This window comes from Theropithecus gelada, chromosome 14 (genome assembly GCF_003255815.1).
Source record: "Theropithecus gelada isolate Dixy chromosome 14, Tgel_1.0, whole genome shotgun sequence".
NCBI lineage: Eukaryota > Metazoa > Chordata > Mammalia > Primates > Cercopithecidae > Theropithecus > Theropithecus gelada.
Window position 1 is genome coordinate 21,501,667 of NC_037682.1, and position 20,492 is coordinate 21,522,158.

Consider the following 20,492-nt stretch of genomic DNA (forward strand, 5'->3'; position numbering starts at 1 on the left):
TGAATGATACTGGCGTGGAGGTGGGAAAGATGGGTGCCTCAGGGACCCTGCCCTGGAACTGATGTTTTGGTTGCTTTGATGTCCACCACGCTAAACCTCGTCAACATCTCACAGATTCAGTAAAGGCAAACCTGGCTGGGATGAATGTACCTTACCCTGGTCCTTTCTCTGGAAGATCCACCTCAGCTGACAGTGGACTATAGACAGGAATGCTGACATCGTAGCCTTGCCGGTAAGTCCACGTAGAAAAGCCGCCGCCAGCTAACAGGGCCCTGAGAGCAAAGGATTTTGTTAAATGATGAGAAAGAAGGACTTTATTCTGATACACACTGTGGAGAGGAACAGGAATTACTGAGTCTTTATTATCAAAACCAACTAATGTTTACGGAGTTATTTTTCTATAAAGACACTGTGTTAAATGCCTTATACACGCATCTCGGGGCCATCAGCTGTATTCTATCCTTGAATCACCAGCCTTCCCCAGGGTCCTAAATAACCTTTCCTTACTTCCCAGTTTTTAAAACACATCATAGCCCAGAGGACACCTTATGGACAGCCTCTCTGCTACCTTTCTCAGATCCCATTTACCTCTCCCTAGTCATACTTTATAATTAAACACATTTACAATAACAGGAATAATAACAGTTCTGCATGGGAAGACTGGTTGGGGCAGTCATTTACCAACCACTGACTGGAATCTCAGAAGACGATGGGCCTGGAAAGCAGTGGTGGCCAGAAAGTATCACATCTAATATCGCTTACACCCCAGCCTCTCTTCAATCCCTGCCCCAAGCAGTTCTTTCCACAATCATCCCAGAGCTACGTGTCAATCACGTAGCCTCCACCAGCTCTCACTGTCCATTCCAGCTACTTAGTCTTATTAACCCAATTCCCTATACAGGAAGCAGAACCTAGAATTAAACCCTCAGTCCTTCTCCTGCAGTTTGCTTGTATTAGCCTTTACTCTCCTTAATTAGAAAACAGGGACCACATTGTTTTAACTGGATCCAGCAAGTACTACAATGACACTTCATCAGAGAAAGGAAGCAGGTGTTTATCACACCAACTTTTACTGTTATTCTCTCCCAGGACCCCAAACCCATCAAAATCACTTTCTAAGGCAGAACTCTGCCAATTGCACACACCACAAAGTCTAAGCCAAGATGTCTGAACTGAGAAACCACATTTTTTGCAGTATTGATTGCTACCAATCCCCTCCCGGCCCTGATGACAACCTACATTCCCTTCTAACATGACCAGTTTAGGTTCAAAGATTTTGAAACCACCCCTGGAAATCCCACTCTGTTTGTTTAAGCTTTATGAAACCAAGAACTGGTGAATGAGGTAACGTGCAGGCTAAAAACTTCTCCAGCTGCCGGTCTACTCTGTAAAATGTAATGACTATTCTTGGTACCAACATACGGTCTTATTTTTCCTGATTAGCATGCAGCACTGAATCCGTCCAACATGAATTTAGGCAGGTTCCATGACCATGATGGCAAGCAGACTCTGTGGGCCCCATGGCCTATGTGCAGACAAGCAGACAATCCATGTCTATGGATGCAATATTCAAGCACCCGGCAGTCCAGGTAAGCCAGGGTCGTGGGTGATTAGGCTATTACACTCACAGCCCCAGAGGAGAAGTGGGTGTGCATGGGGAGAGAAAGGAAGCAGGTGTGTATCACATCAACCTTTACTGTTATTCTGTCCCTGGGGCCCCAAACTTGTTATTCTGTTCCAGGGGGTTAAGGTGAACGTTCAGCACTGGCAGTAGGAAAGTAGCAATCGGAAGCATGCCTTACGCTGAAGATCATCCACATGCAATCTCTGTTTGTCATCTCAAAAAGAGCCATGACTACAGCTAGTCAAACTGGCCTCCTGCCAGCCCTGCTACTGACAAGACTTTAACTTTAAAGCACTGTATCTTCTTCTGCCAAGGTCTCCATTACATTATAATGGAGAAAATATTGTAAGCATCCCTTGCTTTACAGAACACATGTTTTACATTGACTGAAAAGTGAATTTCTGAACAGCACATTCTGTTTTCCCATTATGTATACCAAAATCAGAGATCAGTTCCAAAGTTGCAAGAGACTGAATAGAAAACCTGCAGCTAAAGAAGTATTAATATGATGATCTGACTCAGGTCAGGCCAAGTATTATATCACTGGAGGTCTCGCCAGCATTTTTAGCACTTTGCAGGGCTGCCTGATTCTGGGACGTCTCCTCTGACACTGAGCCTTCCTCCCCATCGCCTCGTATCCTCCACCCTCCCTAACCCAGTGTTGGGCATGTTTTCTCCCAGCTCTCCTGCTATCTAAGTATTCACTGAGGCTGCAAGTTTATCCTTCGCTTTCCTTTAAACCATGCATGGAATCAGGCCTGCAAATTCCTCAAATATAAAGCTTCAGGTTTTGCACAAAACAAAACCCAAAAAGCAGACCGATTCAATCAGTCATCCTTATTTGTTCACTGAGTCAAACAAACTGTAAAACAATATTTATGAGACAGGTAAACATGAGCAAAGGCTAGATATTTACTAACTATTTACTGATATGGAAAAATTACTGTTAATTTTCCTAGGTATGATAATAGTATTATAGTTAGTTACATTTTTTGAAAAGGCTGTATTATGCAGAGATTCACACAAAAATATTTACAGATGTAATGATCTAATGTCTGGGATTTGTTTCTAGACAATCTAGTGGAGGTGGAGGTGGATGAAAGTAAGGATGAAATAAGACTGGCCACAAGCTAATGATTATGGAAGCTGGACAGAGGATATGTGGGGTTCACTGTACTAGTCTCGCTTCTTTATATACGTGTGAAATTTTCCATAACAAGTTTAAGTAAATAAATATACACCCACACAAAAGTAGAAACGTGTGAGAGATATTTGCCAAGAAAGGATAATAGAAATTCAAGGTAGTAACAGTATTACAGAACATATCTGAGAAAACTAACAGATATGTTAGTTAAGTCGTTAAGGATGTATAAGCCATTAAATATGCTCCCACTTAAGTTAAAATAAAATGGGTTTGTACGTGTGCTTGTGTCTATATCCGTAGAACAAAGACTAGAAAAATATATCATATTTAACAATAAGTATCTTTCAATAAGGGAGTGAAAACAGAGGAGGGAATCAAAGCAGGTTTTTACATTTTACTCTTTATACACTTGTATGCTATTCATATTCAACCCTTGTACAAAGTATATATGTATCATGTGTATGGATTGTTTTAAAATGCAAGAGAAATATAAAAACATTTAAGCAGCATAAAAAAATACCATATTCACTGAGCAGAAGACATTTCCCTTCAGTGCAGGTCCTTGTATTGTATTTCCTTGAGTAAAATAATTTTTAAGTAATCACACCTATGACTTTGAACTTTAGGGGATCTTACAGCTGTCTAATCTCGCCCATCTGTTTTCTAATTTCCAAACAATCTGACATGCAGCTCCCGTAAAACCATTCTGCATTCACGGTTCTTACCTACTTTGAATCCAGGAGCAAGGATGAAGGATAAAAAAAATTAACAAATAAATCTACTATTCCTTACCCAACAAGATGGCCACCTAAGTTTCAAAATGAAATTTCCCACATGCAAAGATAAAGAAGGACTAGATGGTGATTCATTACCTGCTATAGGATTGGCTATAATCACTTACAAAAATATACGCACAGGAAAAACTATTTAACCTTCCTGATCCTAACACCTAAACTCTAGCATGTACTCACACTTTCTCCTGTCTACTTGACACCTTCCTGCAGAGAAATGCAACTGCATTTAACATGTGCACTTCATAAAAATAAAATCCAACTCCCATGCAGATGCATATACCAAAATGTCAGCAAAAAGTGAAATGCCCCAAACAGAAAGAAGCCCTTCTGCAGAGAAATCCAGAAAAGGAGATGGAGACTCTGCACTCCTAACAGCTCTTTTCCTTCCCTTCTCTGTTCTCCAAAGTATTTCACTTCCCCAGAACAACCAAATCCATAAAACAGTAGCCCACTCAGGAACAGGCACACCTGCTCTGGGGCTGAGAGCCAAATCCGCAACTGCCCTCTGTTCAGCCACTTCCTACAGCATTTGTGCACCCGGACTGCCCTCTATCGTCCAAAATGGTCTCTACACCTAAGCTGAGGGGTGGTCCTGGGGTGTCTGTCTCTTCTAGTTATAATTGTATTTCCAGACAGAAACTCAAAACTGACTTTAGATAATCACTTAAAGCAAAGAAGGTTTAGCTTTAATCTTCTGGGGAAAAGGAGTACTAAGTGTCGATTTTCATAATTGATAATGTTAGCCTCTAACAAGTTGAGAACTAACCTCAGGCTGTTCTCGGGCTAATAGCTCAGGCCGTTGCCTTTTCAGTAACAATGATTTTTAAGAGTTAAACGCCACTGTAATAAGACTGGTGATAAACGAGTTTAGGTGAACTCTTAACAATCCTATACCTTGAGTATTGCCCAGGACCCTTATATGGGGCCCCAACTTTCTACTTTCCTCAAAGCCTTGAACCAAGCGCTAAGGGAGGTCCCTTAAGGAGCACCTCATACCAGAGCTTTCCAAGAAAGTTCACACCCAAATGTTTCAGTCAGTGGAGGGAAGGGCAGATAAATACAGCGAGGGAACTCAAAGTCACTCTCATGCAGTCATGGCCACCCCACACCACATCTGCCTATTTGGAAGGTTATTCTAGAAAGAAGGAAAGGCAAGAGGGGCCAGTAATGAAGGCAGGCAGGCAGGGAGGGAGGGACAGACGGAAAGAACCCTGCTGACTGAAACAACAGAAGGTAAATGAGAATCAGCATGCCCCCATTGCCCTCTACATTACAGGCTTTGGGTATCACTTTGACATATCCACGCTGCCTTCTCTCAGTAAACTGTGCATGTACTTGTGGCAAATGCTCCCGAATTCAGAGAGAGCTAGCACAAGCCTGGCACACTTTCGGGGGCTGGATGTGTTACACTCAGAAGTGCACGGCCCAGAGTGGGAAAACAGTTTTAGAGGCTATGCCAGGACATAGGCCCTAACCGGTTTTCCATAAAAGATTTAAGCACTTTTAAATCTTCAGGAGGAAAACACTTAGGACAATTTTCTAGTTTAATAAACAATTCTGATTACAAAGTATGCGGTAGATTTAGGAATATAATTTCACATGAACAAAAGGATCTAGCATTTACTTAATCCTCAGAAACCCGTCATAAGGACAGCCCCAAATATGCCTCCTACCTGTCTCTGGGGACATCCAGGGCCGTGTTATAATCTGGGGGACCTCCAGGCAACATGTTGAACAACAGGTGATTTGTACCTCGATCCCACCTGTCAAGAAATTTAAAACGTAGGAGAATTCATGTGTCCACTATGAAGAGACAAGAGTCAGTTACTGGATAACAAGTACCAAGGATCCCCAAGCCCAAATAGGGCCGCTTCTCAGGTATGCAAAGCAAACTCCTGGAAATCCCAACAGCACATCAGACACAAGTCGGGCTCCATGACAGAAAAAATGGACGGACGTGTACTTCACGCTTGTCCCATACAGAACTGCTTCTAACAATGAAAAGTTGAAAACTATCCAAATGTTCACCATTTGGTCAAAGAAACACAAATACATTAGAGAAGCCTGGCTAAATATACAGTAGAACATCGGCAAAATGGAATACTATGCAACCCTTAAGGTTATATAGTAAAAGAACATAAAGTTATGTCATAATTTGGAAATATATTCATGATATATAAGGGGAAAAGCAAAAGAGCATGTACTGTGTGATTCCATTTGGGACAAAACGTCTATATACACATGTGTATGTATATTTTTAGTAACATCAAAATATTAAAAATGTTTATCTCTTAAGAGGCAGGATTTCGGAATGAATCTTAGATTCTTCTTTTTGCTTACCTGTATTTTCAGACTTCTTACAGTGAATGTGTATTATGTAAGTGCTAAGAGGAGGCGGGAGCACGTTTAGATTTAAAAGGAAGAATATAGGAAGAAGAGCCACCCTAAGTTTGGAAACTCTAAGAGGCTGGGAACCCACAGCAGTAGTGCCGGAGACGGCAGACTACTCTTCACGGGCACACAGGCAGACGCTGCCACACAGGCCTCGTGCTGCAAGTCAGTCCCTTCAACACACCCCGTCCTGCAAGAAGACAGCATCGGGAGGCCGACTCAAGAGCAGAAGCATTCCCATCCTTCCCTTCCCTTTAGTTCCCTGAGGGCCACTCAAGTATCTCTTGGGCACTGGGCTGTACCAGTGTGAGATACCTAGAGAGCTGGGCCAACGCTTGCGCTGTCTCCTTGATGCGGAGTGTGTTCTGGTTAAGCACATCGATGGAGGGAACAAACAGGCAGGCCCGGTTGATGTCGTCAGTGTAGTAGTCACTGTCTGAGATGGCTGTAAGCAGTTCATTATACTCCCGGGAGATGGTGTTGCTGACAGGGACGCCAAAGTCATCCACGTACTTTTTCAGAGCATAGATATACACCTTGATTTTGTTCTTTGGGTTGAAGCCACAACGGTAGACATCAAAACACGTGTGCATTCTGCAACTGAGATCCCCGCGCTCTGGGATGGGACTGTCGGCTGGCAGCCTGACCACCGGCACATCACGGACGCTACGCTTCTCTACATTCCAGTCATTTGAGGACTCGATAGAATGGGGCCAGAACTGAAACATGCCAGTGGCAATGAGGCCCAGGAGGACAATGGAGAAGAGGGTGATATAGTAGATTCGGTGCTTGGTCTTCATTCTTGGGATGAGGGCAGGACCCCGGATATTATACTTGACCGACGCACACATAATGACACAGACAGCCTCTTTCTCACACTCCTGGTCATCAGGGAGAGAAATAAGAAAAATCGAGTGTTTAGGATGGCAAATGACACTTGAAAAGACTATTCAACTTTTTTTTTTTTTTGAGAAAGGGTCTCACTCTGTCACTCAGGCTGGAGTGCAGTGGTGCAATCTCAGCTCACTGCAACCTCCACCCCCTTAGGCTCAAGCGATCCTCCCACCTTAGCCTCCCAAGTAACTGCGACCACCACACCCAGATAATTTTTTGTATTTTTAGTAGAGAAGGAGTCTTGCCATGTTGCCTAGGCTGGTCTTGAACTCCTGAGCTCAAGCTATCAGCCTGCCTCGGCCTCCCAAAATGCTAGGATTACAGGCATAAGCCCCCGCGCCCAGCCTCGACTTTTAATGTACCTATTTCTTTCCCTAAAGTGGTGTGGTGAAATAACGAAAAGGGATTTTGAACACTTCTTATAAACATGGTCATCAGAGAAATGCAAATCAAAACCACAATGAGATACCATCTCACACCAGTTAGAATGGCAGTCATTAAAAAGTCAGGAAACAACAGGTGCTGGAGAGGATGTGGAGAAATAGGAACACTTTTACACTGTTGGTGGGATTGTAAACTAGTTCAACCTTTATGGAAGACAGTATGGCGATTCCTCAAGGATCTAGAACTAGAAGTACCATATGACCCAGCCATCCCATTACTGGGTATATACCCAAAGGATTATAAATCATGCTGCTATAAAGACACATGCACATATATGTTCTTTGCGGCACTATTCACAATAGCAAAGACTTGGGATCAACCCAAATGTCCATCAGTGACAGACTGGATTAAGAAAATGTGGCACATATACACCATGGAATACTATGCAGCCATAAAAAAGGATGAGTTTGTGTCCTTTGTAGGGACATGGATGCAGCTGGAAACCATCATTCTCAGCAAACTATCGCAAGAACAGAGAACCAAACACCGCATGTTCTCACTCATAGGTGGGAACTGAACAATGAGATCACTTGGACTCGGGAGGGGGAACATCATACACCAGGGCCTATTATGGGGAGGGGGGAGCTGGGAGGGATTGCACTGGGAGTTATACCTGAGGTAATTGACGAGTTGATGGGTGCTGACGAGTTGATGGGTGCAGCACACCAACATGGCACAAGTATACATATGTAACAAACCTACACGTTATGCACATGTACCCTAGAACTTAAAGTATAATAATAATAATAATAATACATTTAGAAATATATATCTAGATATATGAATATACATCGTATATAATTTATTTAATATTTAATACTGCATATATTTAACATAAATATTAATTCATAATATAAAATATTATTATACCCTATCAATACACATTCGCCTAAAGCAGAAGTTGGCAAATGTGGGACTCTGGGAATGAGGGCTCGGACCAAGGCAGAAAAATCAAAAGTGGAATAGCAAAAGACAGTTATTTTACTTCAAAACACTTGCTTAATGTAAAATAATGATTTAACTGGACAAACTGATGCTTCATTATTCCAAAATCTGTTTTTAGCCTGGCGCAGTGGCTCATGCCTATAATCCCAGCACCTTGAGAGGCTGAGGTGGGTGGATCACCTGAGGTCAGGAGTTCGAGACCAGCCTGACCAACATGGCAAAACCCGTCTCTACTAAAAATACAAAAATTAGCCAGGCATAGTGGCGTGCACCTGTAATCCCAGCTACTTAGGAGGCTGAGGCAGGAAAATTGCTTGAATCCAGGAGGTGGAGGTTGTGGTGAGCTGAGATCATGCCACTGCACTCCAGCTCAGGTGAAAGAGCGACACTCTGTATCAAAAAAAAAAAATCTGTTTTCATTCACTTATTCATTCAAACCATTATTGAGCACCCACCATGCACTGTGAAGAAAACAAAGATGAAAGTAAAGACCCCACTCTAATGAGGGAGAGAACATAAAACTATAACAAAAGGCAGAATGTAAAAACACCACTAGGAAAATATCAATAAAGTACAAAAGAGTATCAATAAGAAAAAAAATTAATCTTTCATGTTTAAATAAAACATATAGAGATGATTTATAATGAAGGTGACAGTTGCATTTAGATGAATGAAAGAAATGAAGAAAGGATGGGGCAGGAGAGACAAAGGGAGGGAGGAAGAGGAAGAGAAAGAGAGAAGGGAGAAAGGGAGGAAAAGGGCCAATGTGGCAGATTCATTTACAAAGATGAACACCAACAATTATTTCCATCTCTGAATTTGCGTGGCACTTCTCCAAACAAAATGTAGAATCCACGTCCCCTCCCCATGCATCTAGGCTAGCTTTATGAGTTGCTTTGACCAAGAAAATGTGGCTGAAGTGATGTTCCGGGATTTCTGAGCACAGGACTTGAGAGGCCCTATAGCATCTGCCTTTGCACTCTTCGAATCCAGCTGCCATGCTCTAAGGAAGCTGAGCTCCCAGTGAAAGGCAACCTACCCCAGCGGACACAGAGATCCCAGTCAAAACCATTAGGGAAGAGATGAGCCATCTCCACCAAGCTCTGCACAGATTCCGTAATCATGAGCAAACAAATGATTGTTGTTGTTTTAAGCCTCTAAATTTTGGGGTGGTTTCTTACACAGCAATAGATAAATAAAACAGCCAATAAGCATTATTGACTGAGATGTAAAGAAAATTTTTAGTCCTCAGCTAAAAACATAGAGTTCCCATGTAGACCACATTTTAAGATCCTTACCAAACAAACTTCTCCTCTGTGATTCCCAGATACTGTTTGCGGAGGGCAGAGCCTTGAGTGTGGCTACGTCATCTGCCACAGACTTACCATGTTACTCAACAAACTATTTTGACATTCTGCATGTCAAAATCCCAATCCACAAAAAAGCCAGGCACAGTGGCTCATGCTTATAATCCCAGCACTTTGGGAGGCCAAGGCAGACGGATCACCTGAGATCAGGAGTTCAAGACCAGCCTAGCCAACCTGGTGAAACTCCCTCTCTACCAAAAATACAAAAATTAGCCAGGCATGATGGCGGGCGCCTGTAATCCCAGCTACTTGGGAAGCTGAGGCAAGAGAGTCACTTAAACCTGGGAGGCGGAGGTTGCAGTGAGCCGAGATCATGCCACTATACTACAGCCTGGGCAACACAACAAGCCTCTGTCTCAAAAAATATAACATAACATAACATAACATAACATAAAATAACAAAATGGTATCATTCTACTCACGGATCTTCTAAGAAACCTATTAATATACTGGGAAGTAACTGAAAAGCTCACAGACCATCTTAGAGTTCATCAACCATTTTTACTTCGGATAAATGGAGCTATCCCCATCACTGCCCACGTGGTAAACTGCTTCCTGCCTAACTAGCTGAGTATTACCAAGCCTTGAATGTCACAATCACTGTCAGTTTTTTGGGTAAAATATGCTAAACGGTCATAAATGATTTCAAGTCATATCTCTCTGAGACCAGAAACTGGAACGTAACAAGGAATTTGCTTGTCACTGACTAACATATGAAAATTCATACATTTTGAGCTTAAAACATGATCATCTTTGGAGTATATACATCAGTCACTCAATATATTCTAATCGCTTTATGACAGAAATGTGGGCATGACAGCAATTTCACTTTTGCTATCATTCTAACAGCAGAACATTCCTGCTTGCTCCCATCCCCTACCAGCTCCAGGCCCACCCTACAGTATGGCTTGCTTGCCGTTCTGCATATCCTTCCTGAAGTTTGCAGACAGGAAGTTTTGGGACAAATGCATGCAAGGAGCTGTCCTCCATTGGCCTATGTTAAAACTTCCCAAGAAGCTCTCAAGGTCTATGTGTATACTTGAATCTGTGGTTCCCCAACACCTGAAGGGTAAGAAGCACAAGAGTTTGTTAAAACAGATTCCTTGGCCCCACCACTGGAGGCTGTTATCAGTAAGTCTAAAATAGGGCCACAGAATAGGTCATGTAAAAGCAAGCTCCTCACGTATTTTGTACCATCTGGTTTGAAACCTTTATTAATATTAGACAAACTACCCTTTAATAGTGTTTTTCAAAACTTTTTTTAAACTAAAATTGACAGTAAGAAATACAAGTTATATTGTGGCCCAATGTAGACAAATATATATATGTGTGTCTATAGACATTTTAAATAAAGTTTCACAAAACAATATTTAAGCTATGTACTATGAGTACACAGTGTTAGCCACAGAACATGCAATGAACCCTCCATTTTTCTACTCTGTTATTCTATTGCTTTTTAAAAAATTCTGGCCATAACCTACTAGATCAATTATACCACTCAATAATGGGTTCTTCATAGTTTGAAAAATAGTTTCCATATATAACAAAATTAAGGTTAAGGGAACAAACACTGTATTCACACATGAGCTTTACAAATCTTCATGAATTGCAGATTAACTATAAAAAAGACATACCACAACAAAATAAAACCAAAGATAACAGAAGAAAGTAATAAATAAAAGCACAGAAATTCATTTAAAAACAAAATAGAAATAGTCAACAAGGCTAAAAGTTGTTTTTTTGTTTTTGTGTTTTGTTTTTCTTGAGACACAGTCTCGCTCTGTCGCCCAGGCTGGAGTGCAGTAGTGTGATCTCAGCTCACTGCCAGCTCCGCCTCCCGGGTTCACACCATTCTCCTGCCACAGGCTCCCGAGTAGCTGGGACTACAGGCACCCACTACCACGCCCGGCTAATTTTTTTGTATTTTTTAGTAGAGACGGGGTTTCATCATGTTAGCCAGGATGGTATCAATCTCCTGACCTCGTGATCCGCCTGCCTCAGCCTCCCAAAGTGTAAAAGTTGTTTTTTAAAAAACAGACTAATAAAATTCTGGTAAGATTAATCAAGAGTTCAAGGAAAAAGGTGCAAATAAATACCTGAAAAGGGGAACATAACTCTAACTGCTGCATATATTTAAAAGATAAGATGATATCAATGAACTTATGCCACTACATTTGAAAACTCAGATAACATGGAAAAATTATTTTAAAATATACTTACCAAAAGCATCTCAAGGACAAACAGCAACTCTGAGTAGTTCTATAACATTAAAGAAACTGAACCAAAAGTTTAAAAGTCTCCCTATAAAGAAAATTCCAGGCCCAGAAAATTTTCCAAGTTCTACCAAATATTCAAGAAATAATAATTCCAATTTCCCACAAATTATTCCAGAGTTCAGAAAAAAAAGAGGAAACACTCCAAAGCTCATTTTAGGAGGCCAGCACATGCATCATACCAAAACCCTAGAACAGTGGTTCTTGAGGTATGCTTCAGGCACCCCAGGCCCTTTCAAACAGTTTATACTGGTTTAATACTGACAGTTGCTTTACTCACTTCCATTTTCCAAAGGCTACATGATGCATGACACTGCAACCGACTGAATGCAGAAGCAGATATGATAATCCAACTGTGTTTTGTGAAGTTTTTCCAAAAGTGATAAAATATACCAATTCACAGACTCAAGATGCTCAACTCAGAGCAGAATATATATGTAAAGAAAATGGTGACGGGCATGGTGGCTCACACCTGTAATCCCAGCACTTTGGGAGGCCAGGCCGAGGCGGGCGGATCATGAGGTCAGGAGATCAAGACCATCCTGGCTAACATGGTGAAACCCCGTCTCTACTAAAAATACAAAAAATTAGCTGGGCGTGGTGGCGGGCGCCTATAGTCCCAGCTACTCGGGAGGCTGAGGTAGGAGAATGGCGTGAACCCGGGAGGCAGAGCTTGCAGTGAGCTGAGATTGCGTCACTGCACTCCAGCCTGGGAGACAGGGAGACTCCGTCTCAAAAAAAAACAAAAAAAAAAACAAAAAAAAAGGAAAATGCTACTTAGATGTATCAAAGCCAAACCGCTAAAAAGAAACTTAAAGAAGAATATTAAAAGTAGCCAAAGGGGAGAAAAATCTATTCAAGGTAGATCTTAAAACTAAATGTAAAAGGAAAAACTATAAAATATTTAGACCACAATAGAGAATATCGACATCTGGCAGAGAATGATTTCCAAAACAAAATACAAAAAGCACAAACCATTAAGAATTTTCCATCAAAAACACAATAAGGAAGTAAAAAGACAAGCTGCAAGCCTGAAGAATATATTTCCAGCACATATAACCAATAGGGACTTGCAACCAGAATAAACAACTGTACGAAGCAACAAGAAAAAAACAAACAAAAAGAAAACAAAACAAAACAAAAAACAGAAAACATACTTAAACAGGAATTTCACAGACAAGGCAAAAAGGGCACATAAACATATAAAAAGATGTTTAGTCTCATTAATGGTCACGGAAAATAAAACCACAATGAAATGTATACCCAACAGCACAGGCAAATTAAGAGTCAGACACTACCAAGTATTGTTGGAGGAGATATGGAACCACAGGAACTGACTCCAGAGTCCCAAGTGGCCTCAGCAGAAGGAAGAGGGAGCTGATACCCACTATGTTAGTCTTACATATCACATTTTTCTTGCTACCTGTCATAGTTTGAGTCCCCTCACACCCCAGACCCCATGCAAAAAAAAAAAAAAGAGTGACAAAGACAGGAGTGCAAATAGTCTACTTACTTGAGAGGTGATCTCAGAAAGCCACAGTGAGGGACCAAGAAGACAGGCAACAGGGCAAAGCCAATAAAGAGTGTGTTCTTAGGCTGGTTACTGCAGTGGGCAACAGGGGCTCCTAAGGCTACCAGGGGCCCTCTGAAGACTCATTTAGACTACAGCTGGTCGCTAAGCAGGATGGGAGGCTAGAGCATCTATCTGCAACACCTAGCTGCTGTTGGTTGAGGGTTGCCTGGTACTGTTATCAGTCCGGACCCTGTATTCAACAGCCCTATAAAGGTCTAAATATTATACTTTCTTTGCTATACAGCTATTCTGATAAAGATCTGCAGTTCCCTTGAGGAAGGATGGGAGAATGTCTGCCTATACGTGCAGGAATGTTACAAGATCTTTCCCAAAAGAGATCCAGCCTCCCCTTCAATTCATGGGATGTGGGTCTAAGAAGTGGCTCATATCTGAAAATGAGGTGAGAGACAGTGATTGTTCCATTGTAGCAGCTGACATCAATCTTCTACTTGCCAGCTCTTAATATTTTTTTTTAACTGATTATACAAGTCAAGCAGCACCATGGCTAGCTGCCCATCTTAGAAACATCATGCTCTATTCGCATCAGAATGGGTCAAGAATCCCCAGTTGTAAGTCCAGCCTTGCTGCCCATTCTGGGCACTATGTCTACCTTGTCTCTGATGGTTAACTGCTACCATCTGGCCTCCACTATCTCAGAATCCTATCATCCTCATTGATACTTGGGAACCCAGTTCCATAGTAACATCTCCTAAGGTCAATCTTGTCCTACAGAGGGCAGCCAACACTGAGCTTCTCAAAGATGCAGGTCCCCTCACTGGCATTCCATATTAGCAGAGTGAAAGCAATAGGCCCTCCCAGGAACACAGGCAGGAGGTGCAGGTGATTCCTTCCTCAATACTCTGCCAAGATAGTTCTGATGCCTCCACCTCATTTATTGCAGTCCAAAATGTCTTGACCTTAGCACTAAGACATTTTAGGCCACATAACTCTTTTTTGTGGAGAGCTATTCTGTACACTGGAGGTGGTTGAATAGCATCCCTACTCAGTAGAAGCCAGAAGCAACCCCCAGGTGTAACAACCAAAAATATATCCAGACATTGCCAAATATCCCTTGGGGAGGCAAAATCAGCCCTGGTTGCAAACCACTGGTATGGGTCATTGTTATGTCCAAGCTTCGAGAAGCCCGCCCAGCCGCATACCAAGACTGGCTCCAGCTGTCCTTGCTAGGTCACCAAATCCTGAATCATGAAGGAATGCTCACCTGTCAACAGGTTCTCTCCTCTCCAGCTTTATAGTCCACCAATACCCCCACCTTTGGTCCAATACCCTTAAGATTCTCCCCGCCATTCATTTTGTTTGCCGTTTCTGCTGGTCCATATTAGCCAGGTCCTGCAACTCCTGGAGAAACTGCTTTCCTGCTCAGGCAATGCTGAGATCTGAGTGGGGGAGGAGGGAGATCTTGAGGAGGACAAGGATCATATGGTGAGGCATCTGCCTCAAGTGAGAGCTCTGCACAGTGTCCAGGCAAGAAGAGACTGCTGTCCTCTGCATCAGAGAGGTGCATACCTCTACTGGTCCAAGGGATCTAAGGAAATCTGGGAATTCAAAGTTCTCTGTGCCTTCACCCAAATGTCTCCATCCAGGTCTCAGGGTCTCACATCTTGCTACCATTGCCCTGATTTAGCAGAGGCAACCTGTCAAGGCTGTGCATTCAGCTTCCTTTGCAGTTCTGCCACAAGTATAATCAAATTCTGGGCCTGACCTTCAAAACAGCCTGCCCTCCAGCTGCAGGAGATGTGGCCAGAGAGCCTTCTGTCTCTCACAGTGTACCCTGAGTTCATGTCTGGCTGACCTGGGCATGGCATTCTCTTACCCCAGGGCTTCTAAGGAAGATAACAAGAGTCAGTCAACTGCACTATCCTTATCATTACCATTGTCCATACACTGCTCAAGTGCTAGAGCTACCATACTAGCCAATGCTTTTCCTTCCACTTGAGTCTCATCCCAACCCACTGCTGGTGACAGTCTTACTACAACTGTGATGTTAGAGAGTACCAGGGGTTACCAACACCTAAATTAATACTAGTAAAGGGGTCCTTGTTGCCAACTGAGGTTGAGTGATTCCAGTTTAACAATACTATCTCACACTGCTTTCTAGAGCCACTTTTAGTACCAACAGTCTTGGTTTGTGCTCTGCCAAACTAAGAGAAAACAACTTGGGTGCAAGTGTCTTGCAAAAGGTGAATCCAGAAAGCCAGAGAGAGGAAGTAAGGAGAGGAGTCAGAAGGGTGCACACCTGAGCTGGTTACCAGACTGAGGTAGGCCACAGTGCCCAGTCCTTCTATGATCCCTCTGGAGAAGCATGGAGAACACAACTCAGAGCTGTCCCTTTGGAGGATGGAAAGCCACATCATTCACCCACCAAAGCCCACCCCACACTGGCTGAGGGACGCCCCCAGACACGTAAACTCCTCCACGTTTGTGAAGTGTGTCGACACAAGCTAAGCGAACTCCCACATATCTGTTTCAAACTCCAAGGAATAAAAGCTGAGAGATATGGCGAGCACTTGAGGTGGAATAAACAATAAAAGAAATGAAAGGGAAAGGATGAGAAAAGAAAGGGGAAAAGCCCCTTACTAAGAAGTGCTTTACAGAGAGAGGGTCTTCCCTGCGAGCACCCACATCACCTTTTATACACTTCATTCTAGCACCTGCCACATTTTATGAATTGGTTAAGTATTTGCAAGTCTGTCTCCTCTACTGGTTGTGATTTTTCCTGTAATCAGTTGTTCATCTCTGCTCAGTATTCCTAGCATCTAATACCAAATCTAGAACATATATTTAAGCCAGGTGCAGTGGCTCACACCTGTAATCCCAGCACTTTGGGAGGCTGAGGCGGAAGGATCACCTGAGTCCAGCAGTTTGAGACCAGCCTGGGCAACATAGCAAGAGCCTGTCTCTACTAAAAAATACAAAAATTAGCCAGGTGCACGACTATACTCCCAGCTCCTTGGGAGGCTGAGGTGGGAGGGTTTCTTGAACCCAGGAGGTTGAGGCTGCAGTGAGCTATGACTGCGTCACTTCACTCCAGCCTGGAGTGCATATTTAATATAAACATAAATATTTGTTGAATGAACAAATGTCTCTATCCTTCCCAGTTCCATAGGTGCACACGGTTTAGAAATAAGTTTTGAGTTACTATATGTGATGGCCTCTTACTATTATCTTTCCTAAATAGAAAGGAATTTCCAAAAGAGGAGGGGGATTAACTAGATATTTCCACAGACTCTGAATTTTCTGTACCCACCCCTGAACACCCTCCTCTCCAAACATCCATCATATGCAAACACATCCAAAGAGAACCATTACTCTCCCTACTCCTGCCTTTTTTTTTTTTTTTTTTTTTTTTTGAGACAGAGTCTCTCTCTGCTGCCCAGGCTGGAGTACGGTGGTGCCACCTCGGCTCACTGCAACCTCCACCTCCTGGGTTCAAGCGATTCTTGTGCCTCAGCCTCCCAAGTCACTGGGATTACAGGCGCCCACCACGCAAGGCTAATTTTTTGTATTTTGTAGTAGAGGCGGGGTTTCGCCAAGTTGGCCAGGCTGGTCTTGAACTCCTGACCTCAGGTAATCCACCCACCTCAGCCTCCCAAAGTGCTGGGATTACAGGCTTGAGCCACTGCGCCCAGCCTGCACCCCTGCCTTTATAAACCTGTGCTACATTGGAACCTTTTTGTAAAACTGCTGGGCTAGACTGAAGTGACAGTGCTCCTGACTCAGGACACTCCAACCTCATCCCTGTAACACACAGAAGCCATCCTCCCAGAACAGTTTTCACATGCCAAAGCACAGAGAGATGGAATATCTCCAAACCATCATCCAAGGAAACAAGTCATAATCTGTCTGTCCAATGAGACAGCTCCCTACCACCAAGAAGTTAAAAGCCCAGGAAGATGACAGACTGAAACGAATCATCTACTAATGAAGGTTTATTCCATACAATACCATAACCTGGATCAAAACAAGAATTTCAGCCCTACAAACTTTATCACCTTGAAACACATCAAACCTGCCCCTGCAAAACACTGGAATCATCTGGCTAGCTGTCAAGCACTGAGTCATTGGAAAAGTCTTTTAACCCCAATCTATGGTGAGGATGAGATGCATTTTCTGTTCCTGGAATTATTTATTCCTAAAATTTGCCTGAATAACCTTTCCTTGGTGCTTCAGGTTATATCCAATCCACTTAGTCCAATGTTTTGAGTCACAGTCTCTTGTCGTCTTAACCTTTCTATTTTTATTTTCTTTCTTTCTTTATTTTTTTGAGATGGAGTCTTGCTCTGTCACCCAGGCTGGAGTGCAGTGGCACAATCTCAGCTCACTACAACCTCAGCCTCCTGGGTTCAAGCAATCCTCCTGCCTCAGCCTCCTGAGTAGCTGGGATTACAAGCGTGTGCCACTATACCTGGGTAGATTTTTTGTATTTTTGGTAGAGACGGGGTTTCATCATGTTGGCCAGGCTGGTCTTGAACTCATGACCTCAAGTGATCCACCCACTTTGGCCTCCCAAAATGTTGGGATTACAGGCGTGAGCCACCCCGCCTGGCCTCTTCTTAAACTTTTTAGAAAGGCCCTTACAGCTGAACTCCCGGGGCCACTGCTACACTGGATCTTAACCCAACCGTTCCAAAAAACAGAGGAACCAAATATAAGCGAAACCAAAAAAAGCCACAATTCATTGCCTTACTTGATAGGATTCTTTATAATTAAAGTTATTTTATGGTTAAATGCCCCTAAAAATTATTATCAATTAAAAACAATACCCTTTTAATTGTGGGATTATACTATAAGACAACCTGTGTCATTACATAATTAATATCTAAATCTTACTAAGCACTTACTACATGCCAGGGTCTGTCTGAAGCACTTTATAGTGTTAACTTATTTAATCTTCACAATAGCACTATAAGCCAAGCTATTATTACCCTGATTTTACAGATGGGGATAGTACAGCAGAAAGTTTAAGCACCTGGCCCAATATTACACAAGTGGAAATGCCAAAGCTAGGATTCAAAGCATGGCAGTCTGGCCCCAAAACTGATTATCCATTCATACCCTCACATGCAACCAGGAAGTCGGGGAAAGTGAATGATGGAAACTGAATCATCTATTTTATTAAGATGAATAGCCTTTGAGTTCCGAAAGTTACAAACTAAGTCCAGTTAAAGTACATAGAGCACTTACCTGACTTACAAGAAGAATTTAAGTGGACATATTTCAAGACCACGTCTTCACACAAGTAAGTCAAGAACCTTTCTAGATTAGGACTGCCCAATTAGTAACACCAAGCAAATATTTGATTCTCAAAATCGTGTGTTTAGATCTGGTTCCCTCCGAATGTAACAAAGCCCCAAATACCCCTGGGCTTCAAGTTGAAATCCAGAGCCAGTGTGCTTCTGGCCACCTAGTCCCCAGACTAACATGCCCCTGGCCCCAGCCCGACACACCCCCGGGCCACCTAGTCCCTGGCCTAACATGCCACCAGCAATCTAGTTCGCAGCCTAACACGCCCCTGCCCCGTCCTGACAGGCCTCCGGCCACCCAGTCCCCTGCCTAACACGCCCCCAGCCACCTAGTGCCTGGCCCAACATGACCCCGACCACCCAGTCCCCGGCCTAACATGCCCCCGGCCACCTAGTTCCCGGCCACCCAGTCCCCGGCCTAAAACGCCCCCGGCCACCCAGTCCCCGGCCTAACACGCCCCTGGCCCCTTCCCCACCTCGTCCCACGGCTCCCGGCACCGCAGGGGATGCCGCAGGCCACCGCCGGGCCCTGAGGCACAGGACATCCCCGTGGGAGTAATCAGATCCCTGTGGCTGGCGGGAAGGTGGCAGCAGGAAGGGAGGGGTCACGGCGGAGGGCGGAGAGCGGAGGGCGGGTCCCCGGAGGAAAGAAAGGAGCGGACTGGGGGCGAAGGTTGGCTAGGCGGACAGGTGGGTACCAAGATGCAGCAAGCACGGCCGCCGCCGGGGGAGAAGGAGAAGCAGGAGTGGAAATCGGAGCGCTCCAAAAGCGGGCAGTCATTGTCACGGCCCCGGCGGGGCTGGGGGTGGCCTCTCGCAGCCCACGGGCCTCCACGAAGCCTCTGCGCGGCCGCGCTCCCTCGGCCCTTGTCCCTACCTAGCCGCGGCCCCGGGAGGCCCGAGCCCTAGCCTCAGCGCCAGCCCGGCCGCCGCCCTGGAGCGCCGCGCTTACCTCGGCCACGGCTGCCTCCCGCTCGGCCCCGCGCTCGGTCACCGGCTCATGCCGCGGAGCACGGGCCACCTCCGCCCGGGTCGGATCGCGCCGATTCGCCAGCCACCACCTCCAGGGCCGAGTCTGGGCGAGCCAGCAGCGAGCTCGGGGAGGGTGACCGGGCTCCGGGGCGTCTGACACCGAGCGCACTGCGCATGCGGGAGCGGCCAGGCCGCGCCTCCTGGTGGACAGGAGGAGTCAGGACACCGCTGCAGTGTTTTCCCAGTCAGGCTCCGCAGTGAAATGCTCAGATACCCTCATTCATAATTAAAGAATCCTTAAACCCGAACGAGACACCACGCGTCGCTTATATAAAACTAACAAATATGTAGTCGTTTTATTATAATCAGTTCTGGTGAGGGTACAACATTCCTGGAGGGCAATTTGGTACTATCCATCAAATGGAAAATTCTGGTACCCTTCGGTCCAACAAGCTCTCTGTGGATAGGATATTCTCAACAATGTTTGCCAAAAATTTCCGCGACAGCATTCTTTCTAATCATAGCGAAATGCTAGACACAATCGAAATAAATTATGGAATTTGATTAGTGATTCGAATGTGAGAGGGTGCAATATATATGGGTAAGGAAATATTTCCAAGATATTAGTTAATATGAAAGCGTAGTCCAAAAGAGCGGGCAAGTACGATCACTTTTAGGTAAACTACGCATATGCAAAAACAAAAGGGAGAAATATGTAAGGAAGGTGCTTATATTCAGGCATGTATATAACTTTTTTCTGGAAGGAATGCAAGAAGAAATGAAGAGCTTCAGGTGGAGTAGTTGTCG

At 43.9% G+C, this 20,492-nt stretch overlaps 1 protein-coding gene across 1 annotated transcript in view; it reads right to left on the reverse strand.

The window, feature by feature from the left end:
- EXT2 (exostosin glycosyltransferase 2) overlaps positions 1–19,853 on the reverse strand; it is a 157,080-nt gene extending 137,227 nt beyond the window's left edge. The window contains 5 exon segments of the mRNA XM_025356328.1: positions 156–272; positions 5,236–5,325; positions 6,269–6,834; positions 11,824–11,862; positions 19,666–19,853. Of these exon segments, the coding sequence (XP_025212113.1) occupies positions 156–272; positions 5,236–5,325; positions 6,269–6,834; positions 11,824–11,832 (782 nt within the window). The 5' untranslated portion in view covers positions 11,833–11,862; positions 19,666–19,853.
- Positions 19,854–20,492: the final 639 nt, after the last annotated feature.